The 25397-nt window shown below is 43.7% G+C and overlaps 1 protein-coding gene across 1 annotated transcript in view; it reads right to left on the minus strand.

Moving 5' to 3' along the window:
- Positions 1 to 1034: 1034 nt before the first annotated feature.
- CBLN4 (cerebellin 4 precursor) overlaps positions 1035 to 25397 on the minus strand; it is a 39233-nt gene continuing 14870 nt past the window's right edge. The window contains exons 2-3 of the mRNA XM_089670711.1: positions 23795 to 23911; positions 1035 to 6327 (exon numbers count right to left, since the gene is read on the minus strand). Of these exons, the coding sequence (XP_089526837.1) occupies positions 6130 to 6327; positions 23795 to 23911 (315 nt within the window). The 3' untranslated portion in view covers positions 1035 to 6129. The remainder of the gene's footprint in view (positions 6328 to 23794; positions 23912 to 25397) is intronic.

A 25397-nucleotide genomic window follows, 5' to 3' on the forward strand; every position in this document is an offset into this window, starting at 1 on the left:
CCTTGAGGTAGATGAGATACAACAGCAGACGACCACGTCAGGTTCCACTCCTGTCAGCCAAGGAGAGAAACCCGAGGCTGTATTGGGGATCAAAACTGGACAGTTAAAGGCTGGAAAAATGTAACCTGGTCTTATGGGCCTTGATTTCTGATGAAGAACACAGATGGGAGTGCAGTCACTGAATCTGAATCCAAAAGAACACCTTTGGGATTGGTACAACGGGAGATTTGCAGCCATGGCCAGATCTAAGGAGGTGTTGGGGTGGGCTGTGCCCCACCATATTTTAGTTGCACAGGGGCACTGTGATGGGAGCACCTGATGTAAAGGGGTACTCCGATTGGGATAACTGATCATATATAAGGGGGCACTCTGATGGGAACAATTGATGTAAAGGGGGGTCTCTGATGGGGACATCTGATGTAAAGGGGCACTTTGATGGGGACACTGATGTAAGGGGGCACTTTGATGGGGACACTGATGTAAGGGGGCACTCTGATGGAGACCCTGTTTTGGGGGGCATTCTTATGGGGACACCTAATGTAATGGGGCACTCTGATGGATACCCTGATGTAAGGGGCACTCTGATTGAGACTTTGATATAAGGGGGCACTCTGATGGGGACATCTGATGTAAGGGGGCATTGTGATTGAGACCCTGATGTAAGGGTGCACTCTGATGGGGATCCTTGATGCAAGGGGGCACTCTGATGGAGACCCTGACAAAAGGGGACACCTGTTGTAAGGGGGCACTCTGATGGATACTCTTATGTAAGGGGGCACTCTGATGGGAACCTAATTTAAAGAGGGGACCCTGATGAGTACTAATTATGTAAATAGGGACTCTGATGAGGACTCCTGATGTAAAGGGGGATTCAGATAGAGACATCTAATATATGCCTCTTGACTTTTTTTACTGCAACTCCAAATCTGATAGGCTAGATCCGGCCCTGTTCACCATGAATGTGCAGTGGACAAATCTGCAGAATCATATTGGTAGGATAATGCTGTCCATGAAGTACAATACACAACCCCTCCTTGATAAAAACAGTAACACATTTATTTGATAAAACCAAATCTCCAACATAATATACTCATGAAAGTGACAGCGGTTTTGTGACATTTGTTTTTTCCATGTGGTTTTCAATTTCATGTGGTCTGAAGGTTTATGGAGAGTTAACATCTTTTTAATTTTATTCTTTTTTTTTTCTCCCTTTATTGTGCATGAAAATACCTTGAGGATTAAGGTACTTATCTCACAGTAAGTAGCATTTGCTTGTCACCTATCAGGAGGCATTTGCAAAGCCTGAGGTTCTTAACGATCCAAGTTATAAATATCCCAAATAAAGCAGCAGAGCGTGTTTGCAAAACCCAAAAGGTCAAGGTGTCGATCACGTATTAACCTTTATTATATATGATTGTGACACCAAGAGGTAATCATAGATCATAGATCTCTTTTTTTTTTTTTTTTAAATCTAGACTACAAATATACTCACTAATGTGAACTAATGCATCTCTACAACTAGAACATTTTTTTTTTACTCTGTACATCTCAATGGTAATTAATGCAGTTTTAATTGTTTTAAGGCATCAACTGATAAAATATGTGCAATAGACAAATAAGATATAAATTAAAAAATACCTTCTTGGGCTAATAAAGTGATTCTGTATATATCTATATATATATTTATAAAAAAAAAAATCCCCATAATTTCTATTAAAGTGCGTATGATCAGTCATGCTAATTAAAATTGAGAAGTGAGAGTCAGCCATCCTGCGGGGCAAGGCTGTTTTACCGAGCTTAGCAAGATGGATGGCTTGGATGTCGGTTAAGCAATTTTTTTTTTTTTTTGCCATTGTAATGATCTGTTTTGTTTTACCGTTAGAACATGCTGTTTATGATTTCCTTGCAGAAACTTTTTGAACAATCCCACAAGTGTAAAATGTCTACTGGAGGTAGCGTTTAAAGGAGAAGGATCACCTCCTAAAACCAGGGCTGGTGTTCCATGCTTTAGAAGCACCAATGAGTGTAGAAATTGGCTTTGAGTTAGGTCCCTTATTCTTACAATACTGAATGCTGAGATATTTGTCTGATTGGTGATCTTTTGATTGGCCCTTTTAAGTGGACTTATTGGTAAACTAAAGTAGCACATGACTTTCAATTAAAAGATTGAAGGGTTGGCCAGGTTGTCTCCAAAACAGTCCAATCTTCAACGAGGCATAATGGCAGTCCAAAATATTGGAGATCAACTGGGCTTGCTGTCTTTGAGGGTTTTAGTATGCACCTATCATGGGCGGACGGACAACTCATGGGGCCCCCGGGTAATAGGGAATCATGGAGCCCCAGTGTCCTTGCCCAAACTCAAAAAAGCCTATGAAAAAGGCACCAGGGGCATCTCATGGGGCCCCCTACTGACACCGGGTTCTCGGGCAATGCCCGAGTTTCCAAATGGTCAGTCCGCCCCTGGCACCTATGTTAGGTCAACAGCAGCCTGCATCAACTTTCCGGAGTCTTCAGGCAAACTCTTCAACTAGCTACTTCTACATGCGTAGTCGTCCTTTGACTCTAGTGCGTCCTAACCATAAATTTGCAGTTGTGTGTATTGGAGATAGTCTTTAGGTCCATTTTGCTAACTAGCATAACTGAATAATGGAGTGAAAAATGTCTTTCGCCTTTTTAAATTGTATCATCCACTTGTTCCATGCTTAAGAGCCAACAGACTTTTGGAAGCCCATTAAGGCTTTTCAAGGTCTTGGAAAAATGGGAGTAACAGTTGAAACATTCATTGTAATATAATAAAACAAAGGATAAAAATACAATTTGGCTTTTTCAAGCCCATATATTACCTTGTGCGCAGGCGCAGGATTCCTGTAAGCCCTGCTCCTGGCCATTTGGTGGGTGCTTGAATGCGCACGCTAGGCAGACTGTTTAGACTGCACTAGTTACTTGTGTCAGTGCCGTTTGGTCTACTACATTTCCTAAGCATCTGTGCATCTGTTCCTGTTGCCGACCTGATCGGCTCCTGACTCTGCCTGAACGCTGCCCGCGCTGACCCCTGGCTTGCCTTTGGACTTTTTGCCTTGTTGTTACCAATCCTGGCCTGACTCCTGACTACTCTTCTGCCTGATCTGAATGCTAGTTGCCGACCCAGTCTGTCTGACCTTCCTTTGATCCTTCTTCCTGCACCTGAACCAGCTGAGCCGTGCCTGACTCCAGCTCCTGCTCTTCTGCCGGCGGGCCATCCACTAGCTGCACATCAGCGCACACCAACAGAAGTCCTATCAGGCACTCGTCTCACTCTGTCCTCTGGTGCTCCCTGTTACTTTACCAGGACTCCTGAGCCAGAGCTGTAAGAGAGGCCTTCCTCTGCATTTCAGGCCCCATCACCAGGTACGTTACACAGTAGCAGTGACACCATCACTGTGCTGTACATACCCTGTGCAGAGAGCGGTGCTGTGGGAGGGGCCAAGCAGGCTCCACCCATTACAGGCTACCTGCAGAAAAGTAGGAGGGGGCGGATACAAGACCAGACGCCCTGCACATAAAGAAAGAGCAGCAGTGACCGTTTTTTAATTACAGGAACCTCCTACGAAAGCACAGGAGCTATTTTGTGTTGGTGCACCTTTAGCCTGGAATTCAGCTTAAAACTTTTTTTTTTTATGAAAATATGTCCCTACCTTACCCCAAACCTAGCACTTTTTAGTGGGATTACAACAAACGTTTTGCTTTTTGGAATTGGCCATTAGTCTAAATGTCCCCACACACAGGTACATCCAATGATTTCTGCCAATTGGACTTCAAATGACTTTTAAGATTGATATAACTATAAATGGGGGAGTGAGAGCTGGTCTTTTGTTCAGTTACATACATAGACAAAAATGTAAGAGTAACACACATCCTCGATGCTTTCCCTTAATATCCGTGAACATAAACAATTTAAAAGATGAGCATCTGTCAATGGGAGACACTGCCGTACGCTGTCCTGTTCTATCGATCAAACATAAATTGCTTTCTACTTATATTGACCTTTAAGGAGCTCCGGTAACAGCTGTGTCTGGGCATTTTAAGTCCATCACAGAACCAACATAATCCTTTATGTGATAGGGTGCAAAATCAAGTTTCACATACAGTGGTGCTGTAGCCCAAACTGAATTAGGATTCCTGGTGTGATGGTGGAGGCATAAGAAGGTGCTTCTCTGGATTGGTCAGAGATGACCAAAAAAACTCCTTGAAGGGACTTGAGATTGAAAGGGCTTGGGTAGCATATAAGACATAGGGGTTGATCTACTAAAGGCAAATGGACTGTGTACTTTGCAAGTACAGTTGCACCTGAGTTTAATAAATTAGATAAAGCTTTTCTTTTTATAGAATACCCAATCACATGCAAGTAAAATAACAAACATTTTTGCTTGCCCTTGATTGGATGCTGGAAGTCAGCAGAGCTTTCCCTTATATACTAAGCCCTGGAGCAACTGTAATTTCAGAGTACCTGCACTGAAGGGATCTAATGAGAGGAAAGGGGGGGTGAGCAATCTGTTTTTGTTTTGTTTTTTTCGGATTGGATGTGGAAGGATTTAACCCTCCTTGTGGTTTTTTATAATTTCCTGTGTCCTCCAACGGTAAGATTTTGTTAACAGGGTATACGGTCTTTTATCTTGGGGGTCCTGCTTTGGTGTTGCTGGACAGCACTCCCTATGCAATATAGTTGTGTATCCTGGGTATCTAAGGTCTCTGAGAAGTGTCTGGGAGTCAGTTGTTGAATGGGAGACTCTGGAAGGGGGTGGCTGGCCTGCTATAGGAAGTCCATTGCAAATGTGGAAATGAATGGGTCTCCTCCTTAATCTGCTGATAAACAGTCTGGGGTCTCTGGCCATTGATGGACTACAGCTATGGCCTGGAACTATCTGGGAGTGGCAGTGGCCTGTCATGGGAAAGGATAACCCCCCCACCTTGGGACAGTATCTGAAACTATATGGAGTGAGCCCTGAAGTCTTCAATTCCAGCCTCAGGCCTCTCATTATTGTAATTAGGATTAGGAGCTCTGTAGAATGGTAACAGCGATACCTGATGGCTGGGGAGTTCTCTTACATCCTGTCCTACTGGCACATCCTGAAAAAAAAAGTGTCAACAGAACAGAAAAGGAGGGACAGTCTTTCCAAAGGGGGCAACTATAAAAAATAAATAGAGGTCCTAACCCTAGTCCACTCATGAATGAAAATGCAAACATGAATATTTGGCTCAAATTCTACTTTGATTGGTCACTTATCCTGCCCATAGCTAGCAATGTGATTCCATTCCAGTATATCAGGGAAACCACACTATAGAGCTAACCAAGAATTACAGGATTATAATACTTTTTCCTATTCTGGTCATAGGTTTTAGTTTTGGGCGAAAATGGTCTCACGGTTGCTAGTCAACATGGCAGAACCTGGTGATCATCTTCAGGGGTTATATGAATTTTTGGGGTCAACATAGCCAGGGTCTCTCTACAAAGAATAAAGGAACGTCTAAGTGTGGGGCCTCAGAACAATGATTGGATGGTCCTCATTCTCAAATTTTATCAGGATGGTATGCTTCCCCTTTAACTCATGACCAATGACTTAAAAGATTACATCAAGACTGAAATTAGATCATCCATTTAGTAACGACGATTGTGAAACTCAAAGGTATCAGGATCATTACAACCAACCAACATAGCGTATTGTATTACATTATAAATTGTATCAAGCTTTTGCTTTTTTTTTTTTTTTTTTTTTTAATATTTTGGCAACGAAAGGCCAACAGTTGATTGAAGTCCACAACACAAAGGTGACTAAACGGATCAAGTCCTTCTCAAACTATGTAAAATCCATGGTCCTCTGCTTCGCCAAATAGATTCCACTTAAATTAAATCAGAAAAGCTTTTAGCAGTAACATTAGCATATAGAGTCACTGTCTGATGGATTCCAAATATAGTTTGAGACACACAAAATATTTATTTATTTTCTTTGAAATGTCACTGAAATTCGGCGACAGCGTAATCCGAGTTCCAACACGAGATGCCGGTTAAGAGACACCAATCCATCAATGACAAAAATGATCTTCGGGTTACAAAGGTGAAAGATTGTCCGATGTCCTACAACCGAGGAATCTTCACAGAGGGAACACCAGAAAACCAGAGAACGTAGAATATTGCCATCCGCCGACCAAGTTGCCTTTCTCAAGTTTTAAATACACTTTGTCCTCTTTATCCAAGTACAGGAGAACTCCATTGGTCGCCGCCTCTCGAGTTACGTCTTTATCACCAGCAAAGGCCGAAATGACTGGTTTCCCGTTCAGCATCAAATTAACCTAGTGGATAGAAACGGATTAGGTAGTTATTGTTAAAGACGCCAGGGGTTCATACTCAGTAAAATTTGTATTTTTAAAAACACAGAAATTATTGATAATGAAATGAAAGTTTACATTTTGGGAGAAAGTGCACCTAAGAGCTATTTTTATTTCCATAAATCTAAACACCAGAACCAATGTGTATTATATTGCAGCTTACCAGTCCTTAGATGTGTTGCATTCGTTTTCCTTTTTTCAGGCTTTAGTTTACCTTGGTGGCAATGGCAGTAACACACTTCCTGTCATAGAGTGACAACGCTCACTGCACTGTATCTATGGAGCAGCAGCATTGTCACCTTAGGACATAGCCGGATCTAGGGGATTGCTGGGGTGGGTTGTACCCCCCCAGATTCCAGTTGTGCCCCGCCAGGTCAACCCCCCTAATGTACATTGTGCCCATGTGCTCAGCTCTTCCCACAATCCCCGCACTCAAGACCGGGACAAGGGGGGCAGTCTCATGCAGTGAACTAATATAAATAGTAAAGTCCAGACTGGGGACGTGGCAGCAGCAGAAAGGAGAGAGCGAGGAGGTGCTCCTGTGTACTTACAGTAGGTGCACCCAACCTAACCCAACATGGCATTGTTAGGGTCATGGGAGTGATGTGCAGCTGGATGGGTGGCAAAGTTGGTGGCACTGCGGGTGAAGTATTAAAAAGGTGGTTGTTTCAGAATTTTACCCAGTAAAATGTATGTCTGGGTAAAAAAGACAAAATATATTCAGTACAACCCTGCATGTTTTGACTTTTTAAAAATGTTGCAAGTACTGTTGCAGAAAAAAAAGACCTGTTGATCCTGCCAAGAATCCAATGAGCTCCTAACTTCCTGTGCTCTCTGCCTCAATTGCACTGAAATGCAAAACAGTGCTTTCAGCCCTGTTCAGCTTCTTTGTGGACTACAGAACAACTCCCCTTCTCTTGTATGGAGGAAAAGGAGGAAGGGGCGGTTTCTGTAATCCTGACACACTTCCTGTCCTAAAGCAGGCCGGATCTAGCCTGTCTAATGTGGTGGTGCAGTAAAAAAAAAAAGGAAGGGGGGCGGAGGATGTAAGGTTGGCAGGGCATTGTCCTCATACTGTGTAAAGTGTGATGTGAGAGCAATTCTGTGTCATCTACTGTATGCAGCAGTACTGGAATGACAAAAGGGGGAGAGCACAGCCTGCACCTCCTCGCTCTCTCCTTTCTGCCACTGCCACGTCTCCAGTCTGGACTTTACTATTTACATTAGTTCACTACGTGAGGCTGCCCCCCTTGTCCCGGTCTTGAGTGCAGGGATTGTGGGAGGAGCTGAGCACATGGGGCACAATGCCCATAGGGCGGCTGACCTGGGGGGGCACAACTGGAATCTGGGGGGGTACAGCCCACCCCAGCAATCCTCTAGATCCGGCTATGTCCTAAGGTGACAATGCTGCTGCTCCATAGATACAGTGCAGTGAGCGTTGTCACTCTATGACAAGAAGTGTGTTACTGCCATTGCCACTAAGGTAAACTAAAGCCTGAAAAAAAGGAAAACTAATGCAACACATCTAAGGACTGGTAAGCTGCAATATAATACACATTGGTTCTGGTGTTTAGATTTATGGAAATAAAAATAGCTTTCAGGTGCACTTTCTCCAAAAAGGTGAATGGTCAGTCCGCCCCTGAGCAGAAGCCATTGTCAAACATAGCCAGTGAGCCAATAAGAAGAGAGAGGGGTGGAGCCGAGCCACTGCTCCATGTGTGAATAGACACATAGCGCAGCGGGTGCCCCCATAGCAAGCTGCTTGCTGTGGGGGCACCCAACAGGAGGGAGGGGCCAAGAGATCAGAGAAGAGGAAGATTCGAGCTGCTCTGTACAAAACCACTGCACAAAGCAAGTAAGTATAACATGTTTGTTATTTTTAGAAAAAGAAATGTAAGCCTTTAGTATCCATTTATATAAAAATTCACTGAAAATGACCCTTGATAGGCCATGATATGGACATCTTCAATAGAGTGATGTCATCTCACCCACTTCAAGGATTTCACTGTCAATCCGGATGCTGCCCACCTAAAGTAGCTTTTGGAGACTACAAATGTGGTCAGCTTTGAGTGGCTAAAACAAGTCATTGATACCTATCTGTACTAGGGTAAGGCCTTCCTTAGTTTTAAAAGACTATTAGAATGACCCTTGTAGGCCATGATATGGACATCTTCAATAAGCTGATGTCATCAAACCTACTATTATGGATTTAAAAGGATTTTACGATCCATCTGGATGCAACCTAACCAAAGTGGCTTTTGGCGACTACAAATGTGGTCAGCTTTGAGTAGATATACCAGTTGAAGGATTCCTATGTGTAATATGGTAAGGGAATCCCTAATTTACATAAGATTCACTAAAAACGACCCTCATAGGCCATGGTATCGACATCTTCAATAAACCGATGTCAAATCACCCACTTACAAGGATTTTACGGTCAATTTTGATGCAGTCTACCCAAAGTAGCTTTAGGAGACTACAAATGTGGACAATCTGAGTAGCAATTAGAAGCTTAGTATATCTATTTGTGCTATGGTAAGGCTTTCCCTAGTTTTGAAATCCAATTCAAATGACCCTTGTAGACCCTTGATATGGACATCTTTGACAGGTAAGATTCAATAGGGGTGAGCTAATCTGAGAGTTTTAATTACCCAGAACTTTGGCAAAATTAATTTGAGCCAATACGGAAGGCAAATTAAGGTGGGCTTTAAATTGCTCCTGGGAGGTTATCTCCAGGAACTTATCTTGTGCCCAAAAATTCCTCTATTTGTCTCTTTTTTTTTTCAGAAAAATAAAAAAAAAATATTACAGCAACTACATTTAAACAACAACCCAGTGGGAGAACCCACAAACACAAGGAACACTAGACTACCCTAAATACACCACTAATAAATACACCCTCTAAATAAAGAAAATTTAAAAAAAATGAATACATTTTGAAAACATTTCAATGGTTGAAACTGAGTATCTGCTTTGGAGACATTTCTCTGACCTCAAAACAAATTTGCCGAAACCATTCTTCTCCTTCCTATGAATCAGATGAGTCAATTCCTAACCCAGAGATGGTTAAGCCAAAATGACTAGAAAATTCTAGTAGATAAAAATAGATATCCTTCAAATTCAATCAATTGTTATAGCTGCACCCCACACTACGATATTATATCTGTTGAAAGCATTTCGGTAGATATCAAATCAATTGATTGCTAATGCCACACCACAGATTAATATGTTATATCATCGCCTTCATAGAAGTCTTACGACTCTGGACTGTAAAATTTGCCTTTGTGGTTCACATTAACTTCACCAGCTCTTCTCAACAATCTCTAAATAATTACGACCCTATAAAGGATTCAGGAACACTCCGCATAACCCATGATATTCATTTCTTTCAATTTGCATAAGGAATATAGAATATAAAAAAGCAGTTAACTGGAGTATCAATTTTAATTGAGAATAAAAGGGGTCAACTGCAAAAGACCTATGTAATGACCTACATCCACGTGAGGAAAAGTTCTCCAAATGATTCCATCACAAGAACTCCAGGGGAGGCATGGAAATGAAGCTTAGTTGTGTATATGGGGACATAAGATGGGTCCGATACCTACAGGTAATAACTGGTATTACACGGGGGCGGACTGACAACTCATGGGGCCCCCGGGCAATAGGGGATCATGGGGCCCCTGTGTCCTTGCCCAAACTCAAAAAAGCCTATGAAAAAGGTACTAGGGGCATCTCATGGGGCCCCCTACTGACCCCGGGCCCTCGGGCAGTGCCCGAGTTTCCAAATGGTTAGTCCGCCCCAAGTATTACACCAAACAGGATACCACTGAAATCTTCTGACATCTACCGAGGAACACGTGCTACTGCACCTTTCCAGTATTAACATGAAATGTATGGGCAAAGAAAACACAAAAAAAATCTTTTAAATATTTTCCCATGTTTTAACTTGGCAAACCAAAAACCAAATACATTGGTTCCACTCAGAGTCTCCAATCTGTTATCACACTGTTTGCAGGTGCTGGTCGGGTGGAATACTGGTTTGTCAGACACATCGAGGGCTAAAACAAAATGGCGCCCAAGGCACACTGCCTCAGCATATAGTGAGCTCCTCTTAGTTACAAAGGGCTTCAGCCTCTATGATCAAGCCCCTACTTGGCAGGGATTCTCCCATAGGTAGGAGAGCTGAAGTAATTTTTTTATGAAGAGGAGCTCACTATATACCGAGGCAGTGTGCAGACAAGCCATTTTGATGTTTTCCCATGTTTAGTCTCTTTGAAAATGCTGCAAGTATACAAGGTACCTTGTTGATCCTGCAGAAATCCGGTGCGCTTCAATATATTCAATATATTAAATATCCAGTCTTGCCATGATGCCCCTTGTTCTGGCACTACCTGTTATGCTGTGACAACACTCTGTCGATTACGTTTCTACCTTCTTATCAGTTGTGATAGCTCCCAGCTCTTTCTATGTACTAAACAACACCTCCTTCCTATTGTGTTATGGAATTGATGAGAAAGGAAGGTGTTCTGTAGTTCTAACACACTTCCTGTGCTAAGGTGACAACGCTGCTCTTCCATATATACCGTTCAGAGTGTTGTCACCCTAGGACGGGAAGTGTGTTACTGGCAGGATGACCAGGGGAACATATGGAACAAAAGCCTGAAAAATGAAAACCACCACATCTAAGAATGGGTGAGCAGCCATATATTAAATTTTTTTATGGATTTAGAAACATATTAATAATGAAAAAAAAACTTGATGTGAAATACAAAGGCTGCTGTCTCTTGAAATTGTTATCTGCCTGACATACTTAGTGGTCGATTGTCTTCAATACCTTCTTAGTCACTGATTTGGAGGAAGCATGGATCATGAATTCAGCCTTTGCTCCGACTTCACTTGCCAGACCAGGTTGATGACCCAGGGTTGTACTGAAGTCAAATAATCAGCATGACAACCAGCCGACTAGTATTTTCAGATGGAGGCCAGCAATGCCTTCGTATTTGTCTCAGCAAAAGTTTTCTTCAAAAAGAAATGAGGCAGAGTGCTGAATCAATTAGAATAGCTCTGCAGTGGACCACATCGGTTTTAATGAGCACTTTAGGGTTTAAAATACTCATTATGTGTTTGTAAACCGATTTTATGCACTAGGTAATTTGCAAGCTGAATATTCCACATCTTTAGACATGAAAATGTTTTCTCAGCCACTCACCAAATTGCAATCCAATACAAAAACCTTAAAGTGATACTTTAATCCAGGGATTCTTCTTTTTGTAGTTTTTTGGATATAGTTTTTATCCCTTTCTGTGTCCTTTTTGAGGAGATGTTCTCTCATTTCATGTTCCAGTGACAACTTATTTGACAAGGGGTCACCCAATAGTGTATTTTGGTTTTGTGCTGCCCTAGGCAACACAAAAATTGTCTGCCCCCTCTCCCCAGGCTCTACCAGGGGCAGACTGACCATTTGGGCACACGGGCGCTGCCCGAGGGCCCAGGGACATTAGGGGACCCCATGAGATGCCCCTGGTACCTTTCATAGGCTTTTTTGGGTGTGGTTTGAGTGTGGTTGAGGACACAGGGGCCCCATGATCCTCTATTGCCTGGGGGCCCCATGAGTTGTCAGTCCGCCTCTGGGCTCTACATACACCATCAAGCAGCCCAAAGCCTCTCGGATCCCATCTGCTTCCCATGGCAAGCATGTCCCTTCTTTCATCCCTTCTTCTGGGGGGGAGGAGCTGGCCCCCTGAAAACTTCCACCCTAGGCAAGTGCCTTGTTTGCCTTGTGCTAAATACACCCCTGGGGTCACCAGGACAGGAAGTGAGAAGAAATCTCATTAAGGAGGGCACTAAAGAAACAACAGAATTTTGTAAAAATGTCCTTACTTATTTCAAAAGTGAGAGTTCAATATACCATAAATGATATCATGATATAATTGGGAGGAAATGTTTGTAATCAAAGTATTCTCTCACACATTTTTCGATTCCTTGTTCCATGATTATATATAAGATTTTCCTGCTTAGCTCGACTGGAAAGGATGCTTCTTATTGCTATACCTAATACCCATCCATCAAGTCAACACCATGCCAAAAAAATAAAGAAATAAAAATTGAAAACAAGGGAAAAGCACTTACGGAGCGCTAAATTTACCTTAAAGTAGATGTAAAGCCAATCGCAAAACTCTCATAGAGTTATTTAATTTCCAAAGGCATTTTCAACACATTAAATATCCAGTAATTTTGCCATGATGCCCCTTGTTCAGGCACTTCCTGTTATGCTGTGACCAGGGCTGCTGTTAGAAACCATGGTGCCCCATAAAGCCAACCTGGCAGGGCCCTCCCTTCCAAAAAAAAAATAGTTTACTATGCTTCTGTTATGATTGTACACAGTGATTGTTACTGATCACTCATTGTGTTCATTCGAGAAAGGAAGGGGCTGGTACATGTGAAATATTTACCGGACCCTTCCACAACTCTCCATCCTGAAAGATCTTATTGTGTGCTGCTGAAAGGAGATGAAGGAAGCTGGCAGCACTGTGGGGGTGAGCACACAGGGGGGCCTGGGCAGCAGGGGGAAACCTATAGTGCATGGGGAGGGTGATGAGTGTGGCCGGGGCCAATTACTGGAACCGGTCCCCTGTATGGCTCTCTCTGCAGCAGCTGAAAGCCAGCGGGAGGGAGAGGAGAAAAAGCCATCTTTCAGCTGCTGCAGAGAGTCATACAGGGGATCGGTTCCAGTAATTATCCCCTCCCACCATACCAATCACCCTCCCTGCCCAAATCCAATTCACCCAGCTGCCTGGGCCCCCATGCTGGCCTGGGCCCCTGTACAGGAGGACTGGTGGTACCCCCTTATCCATGGCCCTGGCTGTGACAACATCCTGTCACATATATACAGTCATGGCCAAAAATCTTGTCCCCCCTGCATTTCTGTCAGATAATGCTCCACTGCGCCCAGAAAGTTGTTGCAATTACAAATGTTTCGGCATTCTCGTGTTTATTTCTCATGTTTGCATTGGTATGACACAAAAAATTGAAGAAACAAAAAGCCAAATCTGACACAATGTTTGGCACCTTCTCAAAATTGTAAAGAAATAATGGAATTCCAAGTTTGTGACGCTCCTGTAATTTGTAAATTAAACTCACTTGTATCAATTAACAGATCTTAATGTTTCTGTGTCCACTGTGCGCAACATTGTCAAGAAGTTTACAGCCCATGGCACTATAGCCAATCTCCCTGGACGTGGATAAAAGAGAAAAACTGATCAAAGATGGCAACGAAGGATTGTTCGAATGGCGAATAAAGAACCTCGATCAACTTCAAGAAAAATTCAAGCTGACCTTCAGGCATAGGGTACTATTGTGTCAGCCCACACTATATGTTGCCATCTGAATGAAAAGGGACGCTATGGTAGGCGATTGGAAGTGGAAGTTGTCCTCCCCCTCCCTCCCCGTAGTATTCTGGAACACGTGCAGGGTCCGGGGAGAGCAGATATAGTGAATGTGGGGTCCGGAGATTGCGGATATAGTGAATGCGGGGTCCGGGGAGAGCGGATATAGTGAATGCAGGGTCCGGGGAGACCGGATATAGTGAATGCGGAGTCCGGGGAGAGCGGATATAGTGACTGCGGGGTCCGGGGAGACTGGATATAGTGAATGCGGGGTCCGGGGAGAGCGGATATAGTGAATGCGGGGTCCGGGGAGAGCGGATATAGTGAATGCGGGGTCCGGGGAGAGCGGATATAGTGAATGCGGGGTCTGGGGAGAGCGGATATAGTGAATGCGGGGTCCAGGGAGAGCGGATATAGTGAATGCGGGGTCTGGGGAGACGGGATATACTAAATGCGGGGTCCGGGGGGACCGGATATAGTGAATGCGGGGTCCGGGGAGAGCAAATATAGTGAATGCAGGGTCCGGGGAGAGCGGATATAGTGAATGTGGGGTCCGGGGAGAGCGAATATAGTGAATGCGGGGTCCGGGGAGAGCAAATATAGTGAATGCGGGGTCCGGGGAGAGCGGATATAGTGAATGTGGGGTCCGGGGAGAGCGGATATAGTGAATGCGGAGTCTGGGGAGAGCGGATATAGTGAATGCGAGGTCTGGGGAGACCGAATATAGTGAATGCGGGGTCTGGAGAGACTGAATATAGTGCATGCGGGGTTCGGGGAGAGCGGATATAGTGAATGCAGGGTCTGGGGAGAGCGGATATACTGAATGCAGGGTCTGGGGGGACCAGATATAGTGAATGCGGGGTCCGGGGAGAGCGAATATAGTGAATGCGGGGTCCAGGGAGAGCGGATATAGTGAATGCGGGGTCCGGGGAGAGCGGATATAGTGAATGCGGGGTCCGGGGAGAGCGAATATAGTGAATGCGGGGTCCGGGGAGAGCGGATATAGTGAATGCGGGGTCGAGGGGGAGCAGATATAGTGAATGCGGGGTTGGGGGGGAGTGGATATAGTGAATGCGGGGTTGGGGGGGGGAGTGGATATAGTGAATGCGGGGTCGGGGGAGCGGATATAGTGAATGCGGGGTCGGGGGGGGGGAGTGGATATAGTGAATGCGGGGTCGGGAGAGCGGATATAGTGAATGCGGGGTTGGGGGGGAGTGGATATAGTGAATGCGGGGTCGGGGGAGCGGATATAGTGAATGCGGGGTTGGGGGGGAGCAGATATAGTGAATGCGGGGTCGGGGGGGGGAGCAGATATAGTGAATGCGGGGTCGGGGGAGCGGATATAGTGAATGCATGGTCCGGGGTTTAGTAACACTTTAACAAAGAGATGACTTCCTTCCCGAGTCATTATGGACTATGAGGCCTACCATCTTCCCCCATCTCTCCCTGCCCCACTTACCATCCTCAGTCTTTTCTTGTTAGTTTTTACCCCAAATCCATCCAGATAATTAAGAGAAAAGAATGCAAAGTTTGTTACAGACAAAACGCGAATTCTACAAAAACTAATTTGCCTTTACATTTCCCGGCATATAAACACAGAGGCGGAATTCTTCTAACCTTTAAATAACCACGCGCAAAAGTAGACGGAGACGAAAATGAGTACTTTTCTTTGTAGAGATGAAAAGGCTGCAATTGAAAATGTAATTATGTTTGCGAACACTTATAAAGTAATTTTATGCACCCAATGCATTGAAATTCAAAAGAACTCTCTAGAAAAAAAAACACATCAAAGTAGGCATGGAGCAGATAGCATCAAACTTTGGAGAACACAGGACGGTGGCGCTTGCTGAGATAGGCAATATTTCCCGGCGTAAAATGGCAAATATAAAACAAGTAGCAAATGCAAACTACTTATTCTTTAAATCTCACATTAGGATTTTCTCTTTTGGGGAATGGTGACCACGGGGACTAAATCAACCCAATGACGAGTCTAGTGGACAGGCTGATCTTTCTTGATCATTTAACTTGGTGTAAGTAAACTGTAGATCTGTTTTTGTAGATCTTGGCATCGTCCCCCTCTGTATATAATTTTCTTTAGGAAATATTTTTTTTGTTACAAAGATGCTTACCTGGAGATCCTGCCAGTAACAGACTTCTTGTGGCCGGATGACCATGCTTAGCCTCAAAATTAGGAGCATTGTTGTCAGCGTTTGTTCAGTTGACCATTTTTCTTTCCACCAGGTCTATGAGATAGGCAGCCCAATGGCCAACTGAAGGACCTCACACGGATTTTGGCTTTTCTCTCACTGTCTGTCCTGATGACTGCACATGAAGAATGATCTCCCAGTGGAGATACAAACAGCAATAAAAATGTGGTCCTAACACCTCCCTACTCCATCTGAAAAAAGTTTCCAGACTTGTTTTGTAAAACACCAACTGCAGCAATGGCAGCACAAGACTGCACGCACAGTCACAGGACCTTCATAAGTCAGTGTACCAAAAGCCATCATCCTGTGTACATCGGGAGCTGTGCAATTGGTGCTATTCTGACCATGTGCGTTACCACGTCTGCTGTTTCATCATAGACAGCAAGTTACAACAAAGTGCAAATATAAACTTGCAGAATCACCTCAAACGTCTCTGTGGCAGATTTGCCTAGTTTCACGCAGAACTTCAAGTTTGCTCTTTGTTTTATTTCTCGTTAACGTCCTGTCCTCCTGCATGGAACCATTAGTGACTGATTATGCCTTAAAATACCCTTAAAGAGAATGCTGACCTCTCTTTGCAGTGCCCCATGCTGACAGAGCTGAGTAGTAGCCACACCCCTCTTTACAAATGGATAGGAGGAGATAACAAAAAAAATCCTCTGTGTTTTTATCAGGACCCCCAAGACATCGGGAGACCACTTATATCCTGTATAGGGACAGGGGTTTTCCCCACCTGCGATCATGGAGGGTTGTATACCTCACCCCATGGGGTAATCACAACCTCACCAGATATACATTTTTCTGCTTTTCTATTTTTCTTTCTATTAAATACCTATATAAGTTTTTCTGATCCAACAGCTATACTATAGAGCAGTGGTCTCCAAACTGCGGCCTGGGGGCCAGATATGGCCCTTTGCTTGCCTTTATCTGGCCCTTTGGGCACTATTCCCCCCACTGATATAAGGTACTATTCCCCCCACTGATATAAGGCACTATTCCTCCCACTGACACCAATGATGTGTCAATATTCTTCCCACTGATACCAATAATGGGGCAATATTCCTCTCACTGACACCAATGATGGGGCACTATTCTTCCCACTGACACCAATGATGGGGCACTATTCATCCCACTGACACCAATGATGGGGCACTATTCTTCTCACTGACACCAATGATGGGGCACTATTCCTCTCACTGACACCAATTATGGAACACTATTCCTCCCCCTGAAACCAATGATGGGGCACTATTTTTCCCACTGACACCAATGATGGGGCACTATTCTTCCCACTGACACCAATGATGGGGCACTATTCTTCCCACTGACACCAATGATGGGGCAATATTCTTCCCACTGACACCAATGATGGTTCACCATTCCTCCCATTGACACCAAAAATGTGGCATTATTCCTCCCTATGACATCAATGATGGGGCACTATTCTTCCCATTGACACCAATGATGGGGCACTATTACTCCCTATGACACCAATGATGGGGCACTATTCCTCCCACTGACACCAATGATATGTTAATATTCCTCCCACTAATACCAGTGATGGGACACTGTTTATTCCCATTGATGCCAGTGCATTTTCAACTCACGCTGGTCACAGTCCTGCCCCCTCATATTATGAAGGACAGGAAACTGACCTTTTGTTTAGAAAGTTTGGAGACCCCTGCTAAAGATATACAATACACTAGAGTTCTCCGGAGTAACGGAACCGGACCCCGACTGCACTTGGGTATTTCCGTTATAATACCGCTTCCCCATCCGAACACTGTCCATGGACACCACCGCTGACCATACAAGACTAAACGAGACCAGTCTTGTAATAAATCAGGAAATAGACTACTTTATTTTAACACAGATACAAGATATATACATTCAAGGAAACAATTCCCCCCTCCCAGCATAATGACACATGGCGGGGCAAAACATCTAGCAACAAGAGACACATCAGCAGCCACCCCCCCACCAAGCCAATACACAAACACATACATCCCATAATAGTTTGCTCCCAAGTAAGACACACAATAGAACAATGGGATACAACCACATGGCATTAAACAATCAACAACCCCCCACCCCACCTATACATGTCTACACAATATTAGGACAGATCACCCTGTACCCCTAACAGGCACAGGGTGACTTACACATAAGAGGGATATGGAGAGCTGAGACAGGGGTCTCCTCACCCCTCCAAAGTGAGCTGTGTTCCATGGGCCCCCCACCCAAAGTCATTCCCGTCACATCTGGTCTCTCCTCTTTTTTTTCTAGTTTGGCACTCGCAACCATACCATGGGGTCTTCATTCTGCCTCTTTGGCCTAACCTTCTATACCACCATCTCTCATACCCTCTGTACAAGTTTCCTCACCAGACCTGTATTGCATTGGTGTCCCACCAGTACGGTTACTGAGTGTTGATTTCAGAGAGCCCTGGGTCTAACTTTGGTGCCCATTTCGACTGTAAAGTCATATTTAGCCACACTGTACAACAGCTGTAGCACGAAAGTCTATTAAAATGGAAATTATTAATACAATGTCTATCTGCCTGCATATCTTTTGCTATGAATAGTTCTGTTGGGCTTTAATTACTCTGCCGCTTCTTTATAAATGAGTCCCGGTGTATTTTAGAAGCCAGTTTGGGAGATACTCCGGGAAACGTATACCCCGTGGCTCACAGATTTCATTATTACCGATGACTGGCTGAGATTAATCAGTCGAGGAGCAAAGCGTCCCTCGACATTTTGTTAAAATGGAAAGTGCAAATACCTGTGAATATGCATTGTACATATGAATGCCGTACCTCATGGCAATCATTCAGATTTAACATTTTGTCCCCGCCATCGGAATATCAATAGGTGATTGTCAACGGATTGCCGAGGACTATTATCCTCCGTGATTTGCTTTCCGTGTTATAAAAGGGTCAGCCCCACCCAAAACAGATATATCTGTTATCATTAGATAACCCAATCTCTAAAATCTCAAATAAGCTTTAACATGAAAATGTATTTTTTAAGTAATTTGAAATATTTTAAAGCAGCTGGGGGAAACATCAAAATCCCAAGAAGAGGTCAGAGAGTAATAGATGGATATTATAAGAAGGAGATGGAACTGCTGGAAAACCCAGGGGATATGGGAAGCCACTGGCATGATTCAGAACACCTGACCCCACAATCCACTGAAATATTACTTAACCCATTATGAGAGGAAGAACCCAGAGCAGAGACTACCACAGTTTGGAGGAAACACTAAAATCCCAAGTGGGGCACCAAGAGAAAATTACATTAGGTTTTATAAGAAGGAAATATCACTGTTGGATTTCCCAAGGGATATGGGAAACCACTGGGATGATTCGGTCCATCAAATCTCACAATCCGCTGAAATATCACTTAAACCATTATTAGAGGTGGAACCCAGAGTAGAGACTACTACAGGTTGGAGGAAACCCCAAAATCTCAAGAGGGACACCAAAATTTCAAGGGGGACACCAAAAGAAAAAGACTTTTGGTATTATGAGAAGCAAATGGCATTGCTGGAGAGCCCCAGGGATAAGAGAAACCCACAGGGGTGATTCAGTCCATCAAATGACACAATGCACTGAAATATGACTTACTCTATTAGGAAAGTCTTCCACTATCTCTGGTGGATTTTTACCTATTATGGAGAACCCAGACTAGAGACTACCACAGGTAGTTATATGGGAAACCACTGGGATGATTCAGTCCATCAAATCCCACAATACACTGAAATATCACTTAACCCATTATGAGAGATGGAACCCAGAGTAAAGACTACTACAGGTTGGAGGAAACACCAATATCCGAAGAGGGACACCAAAAGAAAAAGACTTTAGATATTATGAGAAGGAAATGGCATTGCTGGAGACCCCTAGGGATATGAGAAACCCGCGGGGGTGATTCGGTCCACTAAATGACACAATCCACTGAAATATCACTTATCCCATTAGGAGAGTCTTCCACTATCCCTGGTGGATTTGTTCTCCTATAAAGGAGAACCCAGACTAGAGACTACCATAGGTAGAGATATGGGAAACCACTGGTATGATTCAGTCCATCAAATCCCACAATACACTGAAATATCACTTAACCCATTATGAGAGGTGGAACCCAAAGTAGAGACTACTACAGGTTGGAGGAAACACCAAAATCCCAAGAGGGGTATGAAGAGAGAAAGACTTTAGGTATTATAGGGAGGAGATGGCACTGCTGGAGACCCCTAGGGATATGAGAAACCAATGGGGTGATTCGGTCCACCAAATGACACAATCCACTGAAATATCACTTACCCTATTAGGAGACTATCCCTGATGGATTTTTTTTTCCTATTATGGAGAACCCAGACTAGAGACTACCACTGGTTGGTGAAAACACCAAAATCCCAAGATGGACATCAAGAGCGATAGGCAGGTATTATAAGAAGGAGATAGCACTGCTGGAGACCCCAAGGGATATCAGAAGCCACTTGGGTGATTCAGTCCACCAAATCCCACGATCCAATGAAATATTTCTCAACTATGGACGGATGCTTTAAACAAAGCTCATTCACTTTCCCTGCACCAGACACCAAAAATAAGCCTGCAAGGTTAATGGACTCATTAAAAATTCACAAGCTCCATAAAGATAGTTATTAATAAAAATAGCACAGGATAATTACGGATGGGTCACACCTTTCTGCTTCAGCCTCTCTGCACGCTCAGAACAAAGTATAGGGATGCTACGGTGCCACTCATTTACACTACAAAGGGAAAAAACCCCCCGACTATATTAACATCCTGTTTATGGGGGCTGCAGGAGCTGTAATGTTCTCATTAATATGATTATAAAGGCTTTTTCCATGAGTTGTGCACTGCGACACAGACAGCTGGACCCTAGGAGTGTAAATAGTAATGGGTGGATTAATTAAAGGACAATTCCCATTAACATTTAATAAACTCTGCAGCTGACTGAAGTCAGAAAGTCCATTCAATCAGTATAGAGATCAATTATATATATAGATGCATTTTATTTTTAGGGTATATATGATGCTATTTTTGCATGCAGTGCACAAAAAAAGTGTACCAAAAAAGGACATGGTGTGTTATTGGTCGCCTCCCAAAGAGGAAGAACCCTTCCCTGACTCGCCTCCCAAAGAGGAAGAACCCTTCCCTGACCATCCAGGCTGCCAGACTCCAGACAGTGGCAAGGCACTCTGGTCCAGCTAGCCCAGGGGTCTGCAACCTTTAAGACATAAAGAGCCACTTGGACCCGTTTCCGAGAGGGAAAAAAAGACTGGGAGCCGCAAAACCATTGCAACATTTAAAACAAATCCGACACTGCATATATTGCAAAAAACGCTCTGGTCATGAAGGGGGTTTAAGGGCCCAGTAAGCAAAGGGTTAATCAGGGCCACAGTGTATCCTCATAATCACAATCATAGCCTTAGGTCAGTGGTGGGCAACCTTTTTTTTCGACTGAGCCAAATCTCGCCAAAACCACGATTGAAATTTATTTTGAGAGAAACATTTTTAAAACTGAAAATACATCCCCCATATAGTAATTCATCCCCCATATAGTAATTCATCCCCCATAGTAATTCATCCCCCATATAGTAATTCATCCCCCATAGTAATTCATCCCCCCTATAGTAATTCATCCCCCCTATAGTAATTCATCCCCCATATAGTAATTCATCCCCCATATAGTAATTCCTCCCCTGTAGTAATTCATCCCCCATAGTAATTCATCCCCCCTATAGTAATTCATCCCCCATATAGTAATTCATCCCCCATATAGTAATTCATCCCCCCTATAGTAATTCATCCCCCATATAGTAATTCATCCCCCCTATAGTAATTCATTCCCCATATTGTGTGAATTCACTTACCTTTGCTCCGCGTGTTCCTCTTGCTGGGTTCCCACGCCGTTCTGGTCTTCAGGGCGGACTGTGAGAGGAGAGGAGTTCGTCACGCTGCCCCGCCTACATCCTGACAGCCAATGTTTGCCAGCGGGCGCCCGGCACACAGAAGAGCTGCATTAAAAGAGCCGCGGCTTGCCGACCCTATTGCCTGTCACCTGGTGGGCAGTGTGCTCCGGAGCCGCAGGAAAAGTGAAAAAGAGCCGCATGCGGCTCCGGAGCCGCGGGTTGCCGACACCCGAGCTAGCCAAAACACATGACTGACCCCTCTCCTCATTGCCAGTCGAAGGTGGCCACAGAGCGCAAAGTTCGGGACTCTTCTGAAGAGAGACCCTCTAGGCAGAGGAAGAAAGAACCTAAGAGCTCCATATCCTCCTCAACACTTTAGGGTAGGCCCAGTGATCCACACCCTACCATCCTTGTGGAGTGAAAGACACATAAAAAGTGCAGTGACAAACATATGAAAAACACGTTCCTTAGACTGGTGTTTTAGATATTTTTTTGCTACATGTATACAATCTTTGCAAAAAAAAATATATATGACAAAGGATTCCCAAAGCACTATGGGTTGGCTAACGAGACAGCCCAACAAAAACAGTGGGTGTTCAGCTACCCAGCAACCATTTTGAACCTGATGAATCCCAATCTTATGACCTCTCAAAAAAGATCATAGTACTCCTTTGACAATGCCTTCAACTGCTTTTCTCTCCAGGACCTCTCCGTATTTGTTCAGACCTCCAGGTTCACCGTTTACTTCCTGGACTAAAATGCCAGGTCACGGATGATGCAATCATGTAAATCCCCGTGCCTGCACAGTTCATGGCTGTGTTCACAAATGACTGACTCAGATCAGCCACTGATGCAGCCTCTCATCTTGTGACTTGCTGCAATGTTACAATCTGATCCCTGCAGAAATTTAGACTGAGGAAATGCTTCCTTCTGCCTGTAACAGACTGGTGACATCATCTCAGCCTAGGCAAACTCACTGATGGGAGCTCCAGGACGGGTTTCAATGATAAACAGCGGAGCTGTTTTTTGTTTTTTTGTTTTTTTTACTTTTCTCAGCTTTATATTCATTTTTGAGGGGGGAAGAACTGGGAACGGAGGTCAGTAGATCTCCCCAGCACTATAAGGATCCACTGGGTGATTAGTCCACCTTTATCCACCCATGACTGAAGTATAAAGCTCATTGCACCTGATATCGTCTTTTATTTTCACAATCCACGTATCTCATTTTCTTACAAAATTCCCATACGCTTTATTAAAACCTGTACAATGAAATGGTGACTGTATGTAATAGATTACGAGATTTCTCCACAACCACAATGATTGTGACTTTACAAACCTACTGTCTGTTATAGATATAATAAAAGGTTGTCCAATCACACCACTCACATTACAGTCTCTTAGATCTAATTAAAAAATTCAGCTCCTATTAGATCTAACAAAAAATTCCAGCTCCTCTAGTCACTGTTTCATACATTTCCATCCAATTTGTAAAACTTGACTTCATTTGTGCTTGTTGAGGGCATAGTGGGGAAGGATGAGAATCTCTTTCAGGTTTGTATTTTCTGTCTTTGTCCCCATTGGGTTAATTTTTCTATCTTTTTGACCATTAACACTGGGACAAAATGTATAGCCAGAACAGGAGGCTTCAAGAGGAAATCTTGACTGGTGGTACTTGCTTTGTTTAGGGGTTTCCTCACTTTAGGGAGATTTTCACTCAGTTCCTGTTGTGTCTATAGGACAAGAAGTGAGGAAAAATCTCCCCAATGAGGCAAAGGCAGAAAAAACTGATAAGGGTTTTAACTTCTTTCCTACTTTATCCAAAATTATTAAAAAAGACAACTTCAGATGCACTTTAATCACCATATGGGATATTTAAGGTTGCTGTAGTGAAGAAGTATTGCTTACCTGTATTGTTTGACTTTGGTAAACCTTTATGACGTGAAAGTTGAAGCTATAGATTCCTTTTCTTGGGGCCACAAACACTGATTCCAACGTGAAAAAGTTACCCACATTTACTAAGATCTGGAAGACATAAAAACAAATTAGTGTGAGAGGAGTAGCTGATGTCAGCATTTTCAGTGTTCATTTTGAGGAACATCAATGTACAAGTAGCAAAGAAGAGGTCCATGGTCAGTCCATGGGTGGTCAGCAGTGGGAAATTACCAAATTACAAAGACATCTATCCCTCAGATTCCGTCATCTACAGTCTTCAGATATTGTGGCCTAGGAGCACAACAAGCTCCCTGCCCTGAACAACCATAGCCACTTTTGGCTCAAAATTCCTTTCTTGACCCATGATTGAGGCTGAATCTGTCCCCTGGATCAAAACATTCTAGTAATATCCTCTAGTAATTGTAAATGCTAACACAGTTAGATGGAAAGAAAGGATCTGGTCTATTTTTACATTTCATAATTGATTTTTCCGTTACTGCCCTGCCAACAATGGAACAATGGAAACAATTGTGTTAGAGCTGCACATCAGTGAAGACTTTGGAAATGTATTCCTTCTGTCCCTCTTGAAAAATATCCAAGAATGTAAGAGAGTCAGGGAAACCAATTACGTGGTCAGACATTTGTGAACCCCCTCAAATCATTGGGTTTGGGTGTTTCGGTGATGGGTACTGTTATTACTACAATATACAATATTACTACAATATACAAAAACATTTTAGATAATTGTGTTTTTCCATCCTTGTGATAACAGTTTGGTAAAGACCCTTTTCTGTTTAGGCATGTCTGTGCCCCTGTGCACAAAGCCAGCTCCATAAAGACATGGTTTGACCTGTTTGGTGTGGAGGAACTGGAGTGTCCTACACAGAGCCCTATACAGTGCTAATTACCTTCCTCAACCCAGCTCCACCTCTGATTCTAAGTCATGTGGAAATGTGCATTTCTGGGTGTTACCAAGAGTATTGCAGCTGCATTCTATAAGCGCAATATCCACTTCCTGCTGTGAATAGCTAATTGGCGTGGCACCCTTTGTCTGAATGACTGCAGCCCATCTCAGTGACACTTTCCTCCCCGTGTCATGTTGCAGCCTATCAATTTAGCATGCTCCTGACTCCTATCAGGTTGTAATTTATCAGAGTGACTCCTTCCTCTTACCTACCCTGTTTAAACTTGGTGCAGCTTCCATTTTGTTGCACAATAAATGCCTTTGCAAACTAGCTGGCAAGCCCCTGGTACACAATCCTGCTATCCAGCCTTTATCCTCCATTGATTCCTGTGTACCGAATTTTGCCTTGTTCCTGGATATCTGTGTCTGCTGCCTGTCCTGACCTCTGGCTTGTTCCTAGATATCTGTGTCTGCTGCCTGTCCTGACCTCTGGCTTGTTCCAAGATATCTGTCTGCTGCCTGTCCTGGCCTCTGGCTTGTTCCCAGATATCTGTGTCTTCTGCCTGTCCTGACCTCTGGCTTGTTCCTAGATATCTTTGTCTTCTGCCTGTCCCGACCTCTGGCTTGTTCCTAGATATCTGTGTCTGCTGCCTGCCCTAACCTCTGGCTTGT

The sequence above is a fragment of the Staurois parvus genome, unplaced genomic scaffold (assembly GCF_062004578.1).
Source record: "Staurois parvus isolate SC_StPar_1 unplaced genomic scaffold, SC_StPar_1.0 ptg000093l, whole genome shotgun sequence".
Taxonomy (NCBI): Eukaryota; Metazoa; Chordata; class Amphibia; order Anura; family Ranidae; genus Staurois; species Staurois parvus.